The 16141-nt window shown below is 43.1% G+C and overlaps 1 protein-coding gene across 6 annotated transcripts in view; it reads right to left on the reverse strand.

Annotated features, from left to right (window-relative positions):
• Positions 1-16141, reverse strand: part of PITPNM3 (PITPNM family member 3) — a 518333-nt gene that overhangs the window by 27856 nt on the left and 474336 nt on the right. For all 6 annotated transcript variants that reach the window (XM_075904890.1, XM_075904888.1, XM_075904887.1 and 3 more), the window contains 3 exons: positions 12205-12399; positions 9913-10061; positions 1226-1342 (listed from right to left, as the gene is read on the reverse strand). In XM_075904890.1, the coding sequence (XP_075761005.1) occupies positions 1226-1342; positions 9913-10061; positions 12205-12399 (461 nt within the window). The remainder of the gene's footprint in view (positions 1-1225; positions 1343-9912; positions 10062-12204; positions 12400-16141) is intronic.

A 16141-nucleotide genomic window follows, 5' to 3' on the forward strand; every position in this document is an offset into this window, starting at 1 on the left:
AAAGAGGTTGATTACAGTCTAAACAGATGAAACAGACAAAGAATGGGAAGAAGGAAATATTATCCCCATTTTACAGATGGGGGAACTGAGGAACAGAGAGATCAAGACTGGAATTTTCAAAAATACATGAATTACTGTGGAGGAGCTCAAGTCCCACTGGAATATCAATGGAATGCGTGCTCTTCCTGAATGGCTTAAGGTGGCCTTTTCAAAAGCCAAGGAAATCGTTCAAGGTCCCACAAGGAGCATGGCAGAACTAAGAACTGAACCCATCTTTCCTGCATCTCAGTGCAGTACCTGAATCACAAGGCCATCCTTCTTTTTTAATGTGCTAGCATTGTTTATTGTTGATGTTCTATCCCAAGGCCATAGCAAGCTGGGTGTTGCATGATCCAGACAACCCTGCATTTCATTTAACATCCACACTGTTCCCGGAGGTTGAAATTCTGCCCCAAACCTTACAGAGAGCTAAGGCGAGGCACATGAACCACTTAAGTTTTTGTCTTTGGACAGTAGAGAATCAAACCCTGCTGTCACAATTCCCAACCCTCCCAGATTTCATCAGTAGACCCCTTTGGTCTTAAAGCAAGATTATGACAGAGTACTTGAATCATAGTCCATATGTCCTCTGATTTCATGACAGGGTTGGGATATTTTTGTGGAAGGCACGCAAGCCAGGAGTCAGGACGTTCATGCTCTCGACTCTGCCTAGTATGCAGCTGCCAATCTACCTTTGTGTTTATTCACTCTGAAAAACAGAGCGGATGACCTTGTGCTGAAGAGCTCTGGCCTGTGAATCTCTGTCTCTCTAAGAACTGAAGCTAAGCAAGGGCACAATGTTATGTAAGCGCTATCCCCAACTCACCTGAAGATGCTTTACGTTTACAGATCAAACTAATCTGCTTGGATAAATGTTGCTTTAATTTTAACACCATTTGTGTTCTTTTATAGCACTTAAGTTTGTGGGGTTGTCGAAGCCTCAGAATTCCATTTAGGTCTCACTTCCACACTCTCACTGTCAAAACAATACAATACAATACACACACACACACACACACACACACACACTTTCCCTTCACCACCTCACAGATATATAATGCCTTTCAATTCTTTACTAATCTGTAGTTATGCAACAATCACATTTCAGGGGGGAGAACTGCATTCCATTTATACTGCTGTAAGGAAAGACCTCTGTATCTGCACTGGGATGATACATGATACGTACCCTCAGCTTGACGTGTGTCCTCTTGCGTAGCCACTTCTCTCGTGGATTGGACGGGCTTAGTGTTGCAGGGTCCAAGCTGTCATTTTCCTTCACAGTCACATTTTCATACCTCATCACCTGCAATCAGATTGATTTTTAATGCTACCACAAATTCGGGGCAGCCACCAGATTCATCATCACTGTGCTGGGGGCGCGTGGACACAGTGGTGCAGCGGTTTAGTTGTGTTCCCCATCATATGGTACGAGTGTGCTAAAAATGGGTAATCTGTTCAGGAACTTTAGTGTATCTGCAGTTCATTCAAACTAAGTGTTAAGCAAGCAAAGGGCGTCATTGTATCGTCACAATGCGTGTCAGCAGCATATTGTGTTGCTTCCCATTCACTATGAAGCAAAACTCTTCCTGCTTCAGATCCAGATCCTCCCAACCCACAAAAGTGATTAGAAGCAGTTGCCTCCTCTCCTCCTGGGCCGTGAAGCCATTTCCAAAGCAGTAGCATGAAAATTCATTCGCTGCTACCTTCCCCTTCCCTTTATGGCTCTGACAGCCACCTCGTAGAATCATAGAATCCCAGGGCTGGAAGAGACCTCAGAAGGTCATCAAGTCCAACCCTCTGCCCAAAGCAGGACCAACCCCAACTAAACCATCCCAACCAGGGCTTTGTCAAGCTGGGACTTCAAAAGTCCTAGGGATGGAGATTCCACCACCTCCCTTGGTAACCCATTCCAGTTTTTCCTAATATCCAACCTAGACCTCCCTCCTTGTAATTTGAGACCATTGTTCCTTGTTCTGCCATCCGTCGCTACTGAGAACAGCTTCTCTCCATCCTCTTTGGAACCTCCCTTCAGGAAGTTGAAGGCTGCTCTCAAATCCCCCCTCACTCGTTTCTTCTCCAGATTAAACAAGAACAAAACCTTCGGCCTCTCCTCGTAGGTCATGTGTTCCAGCTCCTAATCATTGTCGTTTCCCTCCGCTGCACCCTCTCTACATCCTTTCTATAGTTAGCTTGCCAGATGCTTTCACCAAAATACCCGCAGAGGAGACCAAACTTGTTGAGAAAAAAACAAACCAGGAGACGAAAGTTGTTGAGCAAAAAAAAAAAAAGAACAAAAAAAAGTTGCCTTTAAGAATCCCCACGCTCCTCGCTTCCCCCTGCCTATGCCAGGCACAGTAGGGGAACAATGTCGCCGCCGGCATTCTGTCCAAGAAAAACATGTCCAGTATTTTCTGGTTTTTTTTTTTACCAGATAGGGGCCAGAAATAACAGACTGCCTGGGCAAAAACCGGATACCTGGCAACCCTCTCTGTAGGGGGGCGGTCCCAGAACTGGACGCAATACTCCAGATGTGACCTCACCAGTGCTGAAAAAAGGGGAATAATCCCTTCCCTAGATCTGCTGGAAATGCTTCTCCTAATGCACCCTCATATGCCATTAACCTTTTTGGCTACAAGGACACACTGTTGACTCATATCCAGCTTCTCATCCACTGTAACCCCCAGGTCCTTTTCTGCTGAATAGCTACTTAGCCAGTCAGTCCCCAACCACACTTGCTCTGACTTTTTGCATCTACTCCCAGGCCTGCCAACATGGGCGGGAAGGAAGGGAAGGGACAGTTGCCATGGGGCTTATTGATTCAAAGTGGCCTAGGACTTCCAGCTGCTGCAGCTGGTACTGTGGCAGCAGTAGAAGTAGCCAGAGCCCCGACCCTTTAAATCATTGCTGAAGGGCTACTCCATGGATAGGGGCGGGGGGGAGGAAGACAGGGAGGAAGCACTGCACTCTGGGAGACACTGAGGGTTTTCTGATCCCAGCCCCGCCCCTACTGCCCTAGGCCCCGCCGCTTCTGGAACCACCCCCACGCACCTTGCCCAGGGGTTTGTGGAGGCCCATGCGAGTGGTATGATGGCTTCAGAGTTCTTATGCATCAATGTGATTGGTTGCAGGAAACGGGAGACAGCATCTGGAATTAAATCTAGGGCTCCTCATCTCCGATTCGGCGCTCATCACAAAGCCAGCATTCCCTTCCAATCCTGGCTAAGCAGCTATTTACCTGTAAGGTGACTCTGCCACGGCTCCCATGGATTGAGAAGAACCATCTTTAGTTACTGGAACCATTGATTAACTAATTCATTGGCTGCTGGTTTGACCTCATCTGATTTACAAACACAGGGCCTATTTTCAGAAGAGACAGGAAGAGTCCCAGAGAGACGAGGTAGGTGACATAATGCTTTTATTGGACCAACTTCTGTTGGTGAGAGAAACAAGCCTTTGAGCTCACACAAGTTAATTTTGGAAATAATGTTGACCGACTCTGCTATCTCCCTCTCAGGATAGAGCTTTAATGGAACCATGGACTAGACCTCGGTCTTGACATTTATAAATACAGTGTGTCAGGCATGGAGACCATGGAACTGAAAAGGGGAAGGCAGAGGGTAAGGGGTGTTTGCCCTCTAATACTCAGAGGTACGAGGCAAAAGAAAATACCTTTTAATAAAAATTGACATGGCAACACTCAGCCCACAATGATTTTTCTCTTCACATAAATGCAGCCAAGTCCTGCTGACTTTCTTGATGTGGGTATACCCACTGGAGTTACAAGGTCTAGTTGTATGAGTCAAGACCGGCCTGGCCTGGGAAGCCTTTCATGTGAAGTTTACATCTGTTCTATTTGTTGTCTCTGCTTTAAAAAAAAAAAAAAAAATCCTACGGGGGGGGGGGGGGGGGGACTAACAGCAAAATCAAATTTGCTAATGGAAAGTGAAGTACATTTCTAACACAAAGGAAGCTGACCTGGGTAACCGATGATTGGCCTTACTTTATAAGCGTGACTGTCAACAGACAGTTTAGCTTAGATGAGTATTTATTCACTATCACAAATCCCATTCACCATGGGCATTGCTCAAAGACAATTTGGTCCTATGAATGCTTGTTAACCTGATCTATATAGAGACAGAGTGAGCTAGTTGTATATTTATTACTTAGTCATGGGGGGTATGTCTAGACTCCATCCCTCTGTCGGCAGAGGGATGCAGATTAGGCAGGTCGACATTGCAAATGAGGCAGAGATTTAAATATCCCGTGCCTAATTTGCATAAAAATGGCCACCGCATTTTGCCGACGCAGCACTTTGTCGGCAAAAAGTGGGAGTCTAGAGGGGGGGTCTGTTGAGAAAGAAAGCCTTTTTTGACAGATCCTGTAAACCTTCTTGCAGGAGGCATAAGAGATCTGTTGAAAAAGGCTTTCTTTCTCAACAGATCCCCCTCTAGACTGCTGCTTTTTGCTGACAAAGTGTTGAGTTGGCAAATTGCGGCAGCCATTTTTATGCAAATTAATCACGGGATATTTAAAACTCTGCCGACAGAGGGATGCAGTCTAGACATACCCTTATACAGTGCCATAAATCTACACAGTATTTCAGAGGCATGTTCCCTGCCCCTGAAAAGCTTATAATAAAATTATACAAGGCGAGATACAGCACAACGATGTGGTTAAGACGCTCGTGGGGGTGGGGGAGCTCAGGAGGAGAAGACAAGAAGGATTTCTGAGAGAGAAGTAGGAGTAGGGAGGGATGAGGAAGAGGGAGCTTGATGCAGGAGGGAAGAACATGCTGTGATAAAATGGCATGAAGTCCAAAGCTAGAGAAGGGAGCAGTAAGACAAGAGCACTGGAAAAGAGAAAGTGTGTGGATGTCTCTCTGCATCTACCTGCCTGAAAATCCCGTATCTGAATTCTATTACTTGAAGGATCATCTCCTGAGAATAAAATTCTAAACGTGACCACATCTCCTCTGCTTTAATGGGAGCAGCAGATTATGATTTGTTTGGTTTAAAGGGTAAACTTTGCTTTTAATTGACTGTGATAATTTTATTTCTTGCAAAGTTTACTTAAACTGGCCTTTAGAATTCCACAGTGGACAGAGCCTCTGGCCATTTATTGCCAAGTTTGTTCTGATGTCCTGAGAAAGATGTCTGTTTGATCTCTTAAATCTGTCTACCTTAGGTATTTCTGAGGGACCTGTTACCTTCATCTCCAAGCACCGAAAAGGGAGGGTATGTACACTGGAGCTGAGTACTGGATTCTAAGAGCAGAGGGTGACTGACGGTTTTGTGAGTGACCTGGGTTCAAGCCATGTCCTACAGTAAAATCCACAGATGAAGACTGAGGTATGAAGAGTAGACACTGGACAGAACCATCCAGCTGGCTTTCAGAACTTTTCTCTGGCTCTCCAGCCAGCAGGGTGGGCAGTTGGGAGAGTCAGCCATTGAAACACAATTTTCAGGAACTGAGGATAGCAAACATTCTGTGGTAGGTCAGATTAGGGGATATGTCTACACTACAGAGTTTTTTTCAGAAAATTCTCAGAAGTTTTTCCAGAAACACTTCATTTACATCAACACTGCAATTGCGTTATTCCAAAAGAAAATCGAAAGAACAGAGGGTTTTTTCCAACATTAGCAATCCTCATTCTATGAGGAAGAAATCTTTTTCTGAAAGAGCTCTTTTGGAAAAAGGCATGTGTGGATGGGGAAAAGGGAGTTCTTTCGAAAGAAGAGGAAAGAGGAAAAAGCACAGGAGCCCTGGTGGCCATTCCACCCATAGCAATCACAACTAAAATGCAAGATAGTGTCCATTTGGTGTGGACGCTATCTTTCAAAAAAGCAGATTGCTTTTTCGATGCACTTTGGCAGTGTGGACACTCTCTTTCAGAAGACGTTTTTTCAGAAGATCTCTACCGGAAAAGCTTCTTCTGAAAGAAGCCTGCAGTCTAGACATAGCCAGGGACACTTAGCTATCTGAGGAGAAGCAAAAGACTCCAGTGACACTAGCTCAGAGCAGGAGAGGAAAGGAGATCCCTGGGGAGCTAAGGTAAGCAGGGATCTTCTAGACAAACTCATCCAGGAAAGTCACTATGAGGCTCCCTCCATTACTTCTTCTGCCACTTGTCAAGCAGCAGCTGATTATCTTTCACTGTATGTTCAGCATAACCTCTGCTTATTCCAAATTAAACAGCATTAGGATCCTTGTTGGAGAATTTTTGCAGTCTTACACGACTAACCTGCACCAGGACAAATGGGAGAAGCCAGTTCTAACAGCTTTAAATATTACCTCATGGTTTTAGGAAAGACTACCAAGAAATTCTTCTTCCTCAACTTTAATTTTGGTTTACTTACTCCCTCCGTTGCTTGTGGCACTTTCTTAGAAAACTGGGAAACAACATTTACAATGCTGGTATTTAGAAAAATTGTCTGAATTTGCAAATACAAACAAGCCCCTACTAAGGCCCTGATTCAGGAAAGCACTTAAGTACGTGCTTTGCATCCGAGTACTCTAGACTTCAATGGGCTTTAAAGCACATATTTGCACTTAAGCACATATTTAAGTGCTATCCTGAATATGGCCCTCATCCTTAATACCAGCTTTGTTCAATGAAGCTAGTGAGGTGTCACTGTCATTTTTTATTACCTGTGTATAAAACTTGCCATCCACAAATTGCAAGAAGTTGACTCATATATTTGAGCTGGAGACGCCTGCAAACCCAGTTCTGAACTGAGATTCTTATTCATGTTAAATGGAAATTGAATATACGAATGGCTTAGGCTGCTTTGAAAGTCTCAGACCTTGGTGGAATTCATCCAAGAGGTCACAGTGGTACAGAGCCACACAATCTTTCCTTGACTTCTATTGCTCTCTCAAATTTTTAATTGGTCTTCGCTGTGTTATTACCATGCCCTTGGTGCCTATCTGAGTTTCAGCAGGGAAATAGGTAACACTTAAAAAACAATGTTCTCCTCCATAGAGAGGATAAAATGGGTATAGCATATATGGTACATCATGGTAACTCACTAGTATTCAGAACTCTGCAGCTTAATTATGATGCAACTAAGAGTACTGATATAACTGACAAGTTATTTGAAGATTTGCTGACATGTTTTGGCACAGGGATTGACCTACACAGCCCTAAAAGTACATGGACCACAGCAGCAAGGACCTAGGAAGTCTGATGTTAAATTACTATGAGAAGGAGCAGTTATGTAGAGCCGTGTTTCTCAACCTTTTTTTATAAAGTACCCCTTTAAAAAAATTATAAGTACCCCCTTTTTTAAAAAACAATTTAAGTACCCCCAGCACCTACATGTTTCAGACACACACAATTTTTTTTTTTTACCATTGCAACACATTTGTTTAAACAACTTAATCGTAGCCGGGCAAGCAATGAATTTTTGGGTGTAAAAAGTACAAAAATAATAAAGTGCTGAAATACTTAAAACAAAAATTCAGCTTCCTCCAAATTTCAGTTGTGTTGACGTACCCCTTAGACTTCTCTCGAGTGCCCCTGAGGGTACTTGTACCACTGGTTGAGAAACACTGATGTAAAGGTTTTGCTTTTTTTCACCATGGCTCCTGGTAAGGATTTCTTCCCTGCTGTTGAGTTTCCAGCACTCATTCAGGCTAGATAAAGGAGAGTGGTTCGGGCTCATCTTGTATAGCAGCAGGAAAAAGGCAAAGGAATATATTTTAATGGGATAATGTCTTGCCTTTCCCTGAATCATATATAAAGGTCTTTGAGTGGCAGAGAAGCTAAATGTTGATAAATGTATCAATGAATCTACTCTGGAAGACTTGGAAACATATAGACTTTCAAAATATTAGATGGCAATCTACAGCGTATAGAAAAGGAAAGACTGGAAGCATAAAAGTCAAAGAGACATTTTAAAATTCCAACTGTTAATGTGGATAGTTTATTTGACAGCTTCCCTAGAGCCAGTGGATGTCTTGAAATGAAGATTTCACATTGTTTTTTGAATATTTCTTTCCATCAAGGTATTTCTTAGATCTGTGTGGGAACCACTGTTCCCTCTCATTTTTTCCATCCAGGTGTGGAATATTTTTTTGTGTGCACCAAGTTGTGTGCAGATGTTCACCAACAGTAGAAACACATGTTGCTGGCTGGGGCACTCAGCTATTCAGCTGTGTGCATCTGAAACTCTCCAGGATGGCCACCCAAATGTTTGTCTTACAGGGCACACAGGTGGGACCTGGAATTCCTATTCCACAGAAAAATGTACCCTTCCAAAAGATTTTTTATTCCAAACATGATTGAAAAAGTTCATATATGCACAATTTTTCGTGCAATGGAAGTTTTAAAAAAATCCTAGAACTGAATGGAAGTTTTCAACATGTCTGCCTGGGCAGCTGGAGATCTAGAGCTTTGAGTGGGCAAGTCGGCTAAGGAGCTGCTGGGTAGCCTAATAGGTGGGTAGTGGCCAGTCCAGGGAGCCAGATATGCTGGCAGGAAACTGGGCAGGCAGACTCTGTATCAGCTGAATTGACACATCCCCATGGAAAATTTTGGTTCCTTCGAATCAGTATTTTTCAGATGCCGTATTTCTCCATCAGAAAAAGTTGCATTTAAACCACCAGTGGGCAATAACTGGCGTGCAAACCAGACACAGTTCACCAGGGCTAGCCCCATGGTGGGCTGCCACTGCTGTATTTACTTGCGCTCCCATAGGTATGGCTGCTTGCAGCTCCCGTTGGCTGAGAATCACCACTCCCAGCCAATGGGAGCTGTGGGCAGCAGTGTCCTGATCCACTCTGCTTCCCACAGCTCCTATTGGCTGGGAATGGTGATCCAGGGCCAATGGGAGCTACAATCACCCATACTTGTGGAGGCACAGATAAATAAAGTGGCAGGGGCCTGTAGGGCTAACCTTGGTGAACTGCCGCCCACACACATACACACACACTTATTGTCACCTCTGAGATCTACATTGCTGATCACCATGCAATGGGCACCTACTCTTAGTTTGCACTTCTGAGTAAACAGAAATCAAATGTCTCTTGACAAATAAAATTAAAAATACAGATGCAAGCCGTGGGATCACACAGAAAGGCCAGACTCCTCCACACCCTCCAGACAATACAGTATAAAATTAGACCAACCTATTCTTTTATCCAAAGTACATCAGTGCTGCTGGAGAGCAACAGCATATTCTGCTATCAAAGGTTAGAGACATTACAGTGCCATTTTGACTATGTAGACAGGCACATCTGATACAAAAATACCATCCTTATTGAAGACCTGTAACTTGCACATTAAATTACTATTTTTACCTCTTGTGACTATTTTTAAAGGCCAGCTTATGAGAATTCATCATTCATTTAATATTGTGCTTTTCATCTTCAAAGAGATTTTAGATATCTACTCAGCTCTCACTGCTGCTTGTGAGATTCTGCCTCCCCTCCCCACTCTTTGAGCGATACTCATGGGGAAGACAAGCAGAAAGGGCTAATATCTTCTCAAATATCAAGGAGGATCCAACAGAAACTGGGACTGTAACCCACATCGTCTCCGGTCCTGTGCTCTAGCTATGAAAACACCCTTGTCTTATCATATAGAAGAAGCACACCTCACCTGGACACTACAGAGGTGACTGCACCTGAGTCAATAGCAAGACTGAAAACAAAAGAGACCAAATGTGACGTGCCCTTGGGAACAGTAATGGAAAAATAGATATTCCTGACTCCCACCCACATGCCTAAACTAAGCCTGTTCCTTAGAAAGGATGAATAACTTTTCACCAAACTCTACCGTTGCTGTACAGCTTAATATTCGGAGGGATCTAAGATAGATTATTACTGAATCACACTGAGTTTTCCTTTAGAGAGACATCAAGATAAAATTACCTGTCTTAAAATGAATGCCACTACATCAGTTGATTCCCAGTAGCTGGCATGGAAGAGATGTGGCAGGGCCACTGTTGGGAATGCTGTTAGAACATCTGGGCAGTACAAGGCATAATCTATTCGCTTTGTTCCCCACCATTTGGCAGTAACTGCAAAACAACAAACAAGCAATATGGCACCATGTTTCTGACAGATACCCTGTTAGTAATCTGAGGCGACTTGTTTAAAAAGATTCTCTCAGGCTGCTCAGACCCAAAATTTAGGTTCCTGTAAAAGACATTACAAAGCCTAACACTAATCATTATGCTTTCATTAATCAAAAACAGTCTAGTATTTGGTTTCAAGCAGTTACTCAACTGTTTCCAGCGCAAATTGTACCCTTGGTTGAACACTGATTAGGCCAGGGAGAATCTCTACAGCTCTCAGCATTGTGGGGCCTTGATTCTAACGGCGGTCTTTTGCATGCTGCCATCATAGAAATGAAGATAAATTACAGTGCCTGAAGACCATACACAATGAAAATCACTAGCTTAATGTTGTCACTTTTATATTAAGAATTCCCTCACATACAGTTCTTAAAGGGTTAATCTGTGAATAATACATGTTCTCAAAAAGGGTTAATCAATCAGTTAGGGTATGTCTACACTAGCCCCCTAGTTCGAACTAGGGAGGACTAATGTAGGCATTTGAAGTTGAAAATCAAGCCCGGGATATAAGTCTACACGCGGCAGGGACCTGGTAGTTCGAATTAAAGCCCTAGTTCACACTATCTGTTATCCTGGAATGAGGTTTAACAGGTAATTCAAACTAGGGCTTTAATTTGAACTAGCGGGTCCCTGCCATGTGTAGACGCGGGTAGTTAGTCCGGACTTGTAAATTTCAAAAATGGCGACCGGCCGGGAAGATGCAAATCAAGCGTGGGATATTTAAATCCTGGGCTTGATTTGCAACTTCAAATGCCTACATTAGCCTCCCTAGTTCGAACTAGGGGGCTAGTGTAGACATACCCTTATAGATTAGTATTGCTCATCAGGCCAATGCGGTGCTGATAAATATCAATAGCACTTCTTCTGATTTGCTTATCATCACCTATAACACATACTACTGTTACGAGTTGGGCCAAACTTTGTTATGGGTTGAGCAAAAATCCCTTTGAGATTGATAGGTGTGAACTCAATGTTCAATTAATATAACTTTAAGCCAACCCCCCCCCCCCAAGATAAAAGGTGTATGTGAACCCACCCACAAGCTTTTGACTCTGTATTATTTTGGGTGGAGTAGGGGGAAGAAGAGAGATCACAAAAACTGAGGTCAGCCAAGAATAGACTAAGACTGTGTCTACACTAGAGACTTGTATCAGTACAACTGTGTTGTTCATTGAGTGAAAAATCCAACCTACATGAGCCATGTAGTGAAACCGACCTAACCCCATCCATGAGAAAAGCTCTCCCACTGGCATAGGACTTGTGACAGGATAGATCACAGAAGTGCTCCTCTGAAGGGAGGCGGTTAGCCCAACTCTATACCTTTTCTAGAGAAGACTAGAGTACCTGGCCCAGGACAGGGTACAGGGGAGCCCCACAGAGCAAGAAGGTGGGCATCGGTGGCATGTACAGCAAACCAGGGGACAACTCCAAGGGGACTTCTGTGATTGTATCTTCACTAAAGTGCTAAAGTGGGCAGCGGCTGTAGTATTGTATATGAAGACAAACCCGCACGGGGGGGGGGGGGGGAGGAGGCGGAAGCCTGTAGGAGCAGCTGAAAGCACAAAGTCTGACTCGAAGACAGTTGGTGAAGGCAGAAAAGAGAGCTCTTGGTGCTTTGAACCATTTCCTGCCAGTTGATTCCTTCTGCGTTCAAAGACATGGGAAGTGTGTACAGTCTTTGCAAATAAATAACCTAATTCTATCCCCATGAAACCCCACAGTTTGACTAATTGCTGGGTTAAAAAAATTCAACAACATTCATGACCAGAACATGCTTATAACACCTATTAAAATTTACTCCTTATAAATGGCATATAAAATACCCTTAATAAAAAGCATGACCTTAATTTAAAGACTTTACCTGAACAAAATGCAAAGAAAACCACTCCCAAAAACAAATACCCCCCCTCAACGTTATAAATTGGGAAAATGAACCTGGATTAGTTAACTTTCCAACTGCTTAGACCCCTTCAAAGCAATTCCAGTATTTTGGGAAAGGGCCAATTTCCTTTTCAAAATAAACCTCCTGAGGCAGCTGGAAGGATTGACACTGTATCACAAATAAACACGGCGAAGCCTCACTCACTACTGGAGATGTTTGTGGATGGCAAGCTCTCTGTCGACCCTGAGGTTTCACTGTTCATGCTGACCAAGCTTGTCCTCCTTGTCTTTCCTTGTGCTTGGCTCAGTGTGTCTAGAGATTCTGGAGTCTCTGGAGAGGAGGGTGGGATCCTGGAGCTGGTCTCAAGAAGCAGGGCGCTCTGGCTGTGGAGCGTGTCCGCTGCATGTTTTAAAAAAGAAAAGCAAAAGGAAGAAGAGCCTTGTTTGTAACAATTTCATTGAAGTCAGTGGGCTCTGGGCCCTTTCGATTGGCACTAGAGCCCTGCATAACATAGTCCAGGCAATGCTGAGAGCTGGCTGCCCTGAGACTGTCCTGGGACCCGCCCCTTCACCCGTGGCCTGGAGCCAAGCCTTCAGTCTGTTGCCAGCCCTGGGCATTTGCCTGTGTAACCCAAAGACACTGAGAAGGGCAAGTGAAGTCGGCTCTAAAAGGCTTTTAGCTCGTGCAGTAGAGGCACATAGTTTTAGCCCCTAACTATGCCAAGTTCAGTCCCACCTGCTGACAACCCGGGTCCATCGGCTTTACACCTGAAGAAAGACTACGGGTGAGGTTCTTTCAAGAGCGAGCCAGCATAAGCAAAGGAGCCTATATGAATGAGGCTACCAGCTCCCACTGAAAACCAACGAGAATTAGCTGCCTTGGGCCTCAATTGTCAAAAGTGACTAATGATCTTGGAGGCTTCCATTTTAGTGACCAATTACATTTGAAACGGGTCTGATTTTCAGACAGTGGGTGCTTAGCTCTTAGATAAACTGGCTCCTCTAAGGCAGGTAGTTCTCAACCTTTTTCTTTCTGAGCTCCCCCAATGCTATAAAAATTCCAAGGCCCACCTGTGCCACAACAACTGTTTTTCAGTAGATTAAAAGCCGGGGCCAGCGTAAAGAAGGTAGCAAGCACTGCTAGTGTCCCAGACTCCAGGGGTACATCTAGATCGCATCCTTTTTCATAAAAGGGATGCAAATTAGACGTATCGCAATTGCTAATGAAGTGGGGATTTAAATCTCCCCCGCTTCATTATCATAAAAATGGCTGTCGCTTTTTTTTGGCTCGGAGCTTTGCCGGAAAAAAGCGCCAATCTAGACGCAGATCTTTTGGAAAATAAAGCCTTTTCCGAAAGATCCCTTATCCCTCTTAAAATAAGGAATAAGGGATCTTTCGGAAAAGGCCTTATTTTCCGAAAGATCCGCGTCTAGACTGGCGCTTTTTTCCGGCAAAGCTCCGAGCCGAAAAAAAGCGGCAGCCATTTTTATGCTAATGAAGCGGGGGAGATTTAAATCCCTGCTTCATTAGTAATTGCTATACGTCTAATTTGCATTCCGCATCCCCAGTCAGAGCCCTCACACCTTCCTGCACTCAGCTCCCTCCCACACTCTGAAACCCCTAATTAAAATAGCCCCAGAAAGCGAATCTGCCCCTTGTCATATGGTGCATAGGTCTAACGCTGGCCCATTCCACAGGGGTAAATTTCATTCTGTTGGATGTGGCACATCGTTAATCCAACAGTTTAAGTGCTGTATGCCATTAAGGCCAGATCTACACAAGGAAGCAATGTCAAATTAAGGTACCCAACTCCAGCAACCTGAATAGCATAACTGGAGTCGACATTCCTTAATTCGCATTACCACAGCATCTCCAGAAGAAACTCTCCCATTGACTCCCCTTACTTTTCTCACTTCATTGGAGTACCACAGTCAATGGGTACACAATCAGCAGTCAAATTAGTGGGTCTTTACTAGACCTGTTAAATCAATCCCTGCGAGATCAATCCCCATACCACTGATCTCCCAGTTAGGGTGTGTCTAGACTACAGGGTTTTGTCGACAAAAGTGGACTTTTGTCGACAAAACTATACCTGCGTCCATACTGCCTTTGAGTTATGTCGACATAACGTCAACAAAACTCAGCAGTTTTGTCGACGTATGTAACCCTCATTCTACGAGGAATAACGCCTTTTATCGACAGAGTTCTGTTGATAGAAGGCATTAGTGAATCTACACTGTCCTTTGCGTTCACACTGTTATGTCGACAAAGCGGCTTGCTTTGTCAACAGAACTGGATGTAGTCTAGATGCTGTATGTCGACATAAGTTTTGTCGACAGATTCTGTCAACAAAACTTATGTCGACGTAAGCCTGTAGTCTAGACATACCCTTAGTGTAGACAAGGCCTTAGACAATGGTACATTATTTGTATTGCTACACATGATTCCCTGTAGTTCAGAAAGTAGTAACATTCTCACACTCGGTGAATTTGGAGTGTTTTCCTCCTCCTGTGTTTTCCACTCCAATTTTAGTTTTAAAATTTATTAAATCACAAAAATGCCTTTTTTCAATGGAAAAAATGAAATCCTTGTTATTAAATTAAAGGAATTCTGAGGTCATTCACTGACTGTGAAAGGTTCATATGAACATCTTTCTTTGAGAGTGAATTTTCTGACTTATCTCATACGCTCCAACTTACTGCATTACCATCCATTACCTTTGCCCAACATACTGCCTGCTCTTCCACTAAAAAATAAATTATTGCAAATAAAAGGAAGTGTGACAGAAGTAAACAGATTTAAGGAATCCGCTCTGGATGCGATAAAAGATCATGACCAAGTGGTTTTACTGCTGACCTATTCTAACTGAGAAAAAAAGTTACATTTGCAGCTAATACAATAATAGCAAAATGTCTGAGACCAGAATTGTTACCTTAAAATAAAACAGGTTTATTTTTACATATCTCATTGCTCTTCTTGATTGCTGCAGAGTGCACATGTTAATAGTCCCAGTTGGGAAGCTAAATACAAAGTTGCCAAAATTGGGGAAGTCTATTAAACATCTGCTTCCCTAACTTTTCCATTTCTGTGCCCACAGACAAGTTTTTGCACAAATTGTTACAGGGCTAATTACAGCGCAATAGGACTCCTTTGAAAATGATGACATATGTTCTATTGAAGTCAATGGGAGTTTTATTGTTGAGTTCATTTGGGCAAGGATTTCACCCTCATTTTACCTAGGCAGTACAAATACGTGGAGAAGTAGGAGACTGACATTATTCCTGTGATGTTGCTTTCTTTATTCCCCTGATACTATCAAACCAAGTCTGTAATGGTTTGACAGTGATGCTTTGGAGACTGCTAGCATGTCTTGTTATCTACAGAATTCTTGCTTCTTTGTGACTCATATAAAAGGACTGGCCGACTACCAATGGACAGCATAACTGGGCATAGTTAAATGTGGATTTATTTGAATGTATATTTATTTTATACAATAGATCAACTTTCTTCCCATCTCCCCCACACATGAACAAATAATGTAAATGAAATTAAACAAATTCTGATGATATGCATCTCCCCCATCCTTCATATGCTGAGTGTCCCTTTAGATTGCAAGCTGCTTGGAATGGATACCATGTAGGCAGTGCTTAATATTGTAGGCATGACCAGAATGTGAGTGAGTGCTCACAGTCACGCTTTAAATTAAGGATACATTTATAAGTAGCTTATAAAGACAAAATTTATTCAAACATCTGCTAATCATGTGTTAAGGATAGATAGGGTCAACAGTTCAATAGGTTGCTCATCACAATGGCTTATCACCTTGGACAGCACCCTGTAGTGATGTGCTTGTAACCATCTATAACACTACCTATGTACATGACATTATCAGCCACTTACAAATATGTCATTAATATCAAGTGTGACCAATAACACATTGGCTAAAGTGGCTTATCCACCCTAAATACACAGTTGAAGGGCAGGAAGTTACAATAACAGCGACAGAGTGTTAAAGCACAACTGGTAACCAGATGGATGGGAATGTATGATAAGAGAGGAATGCTAATCAAGAGCAGACAAGTGGGCAGAACATTCCGTGTTTTTCACTGAACATCACAAAGCCCTAATATATTGGCAAGAG

The sequence above is a fragment of the Pelodiscus sinensis genome, chromosome 21, assembly GCF_049634645.1.
Source record: "Pelodiscus sinensis isolate JC-2024 chromosome 21, ASM4963464v1, whole genome shotgun sequence".
Classification (NCBI taxonomy): Eukaryota; Metazoa; Chordata; order Testudines; family Trionychidae; genus Pelodiscus; species Pelodiscus sinensis.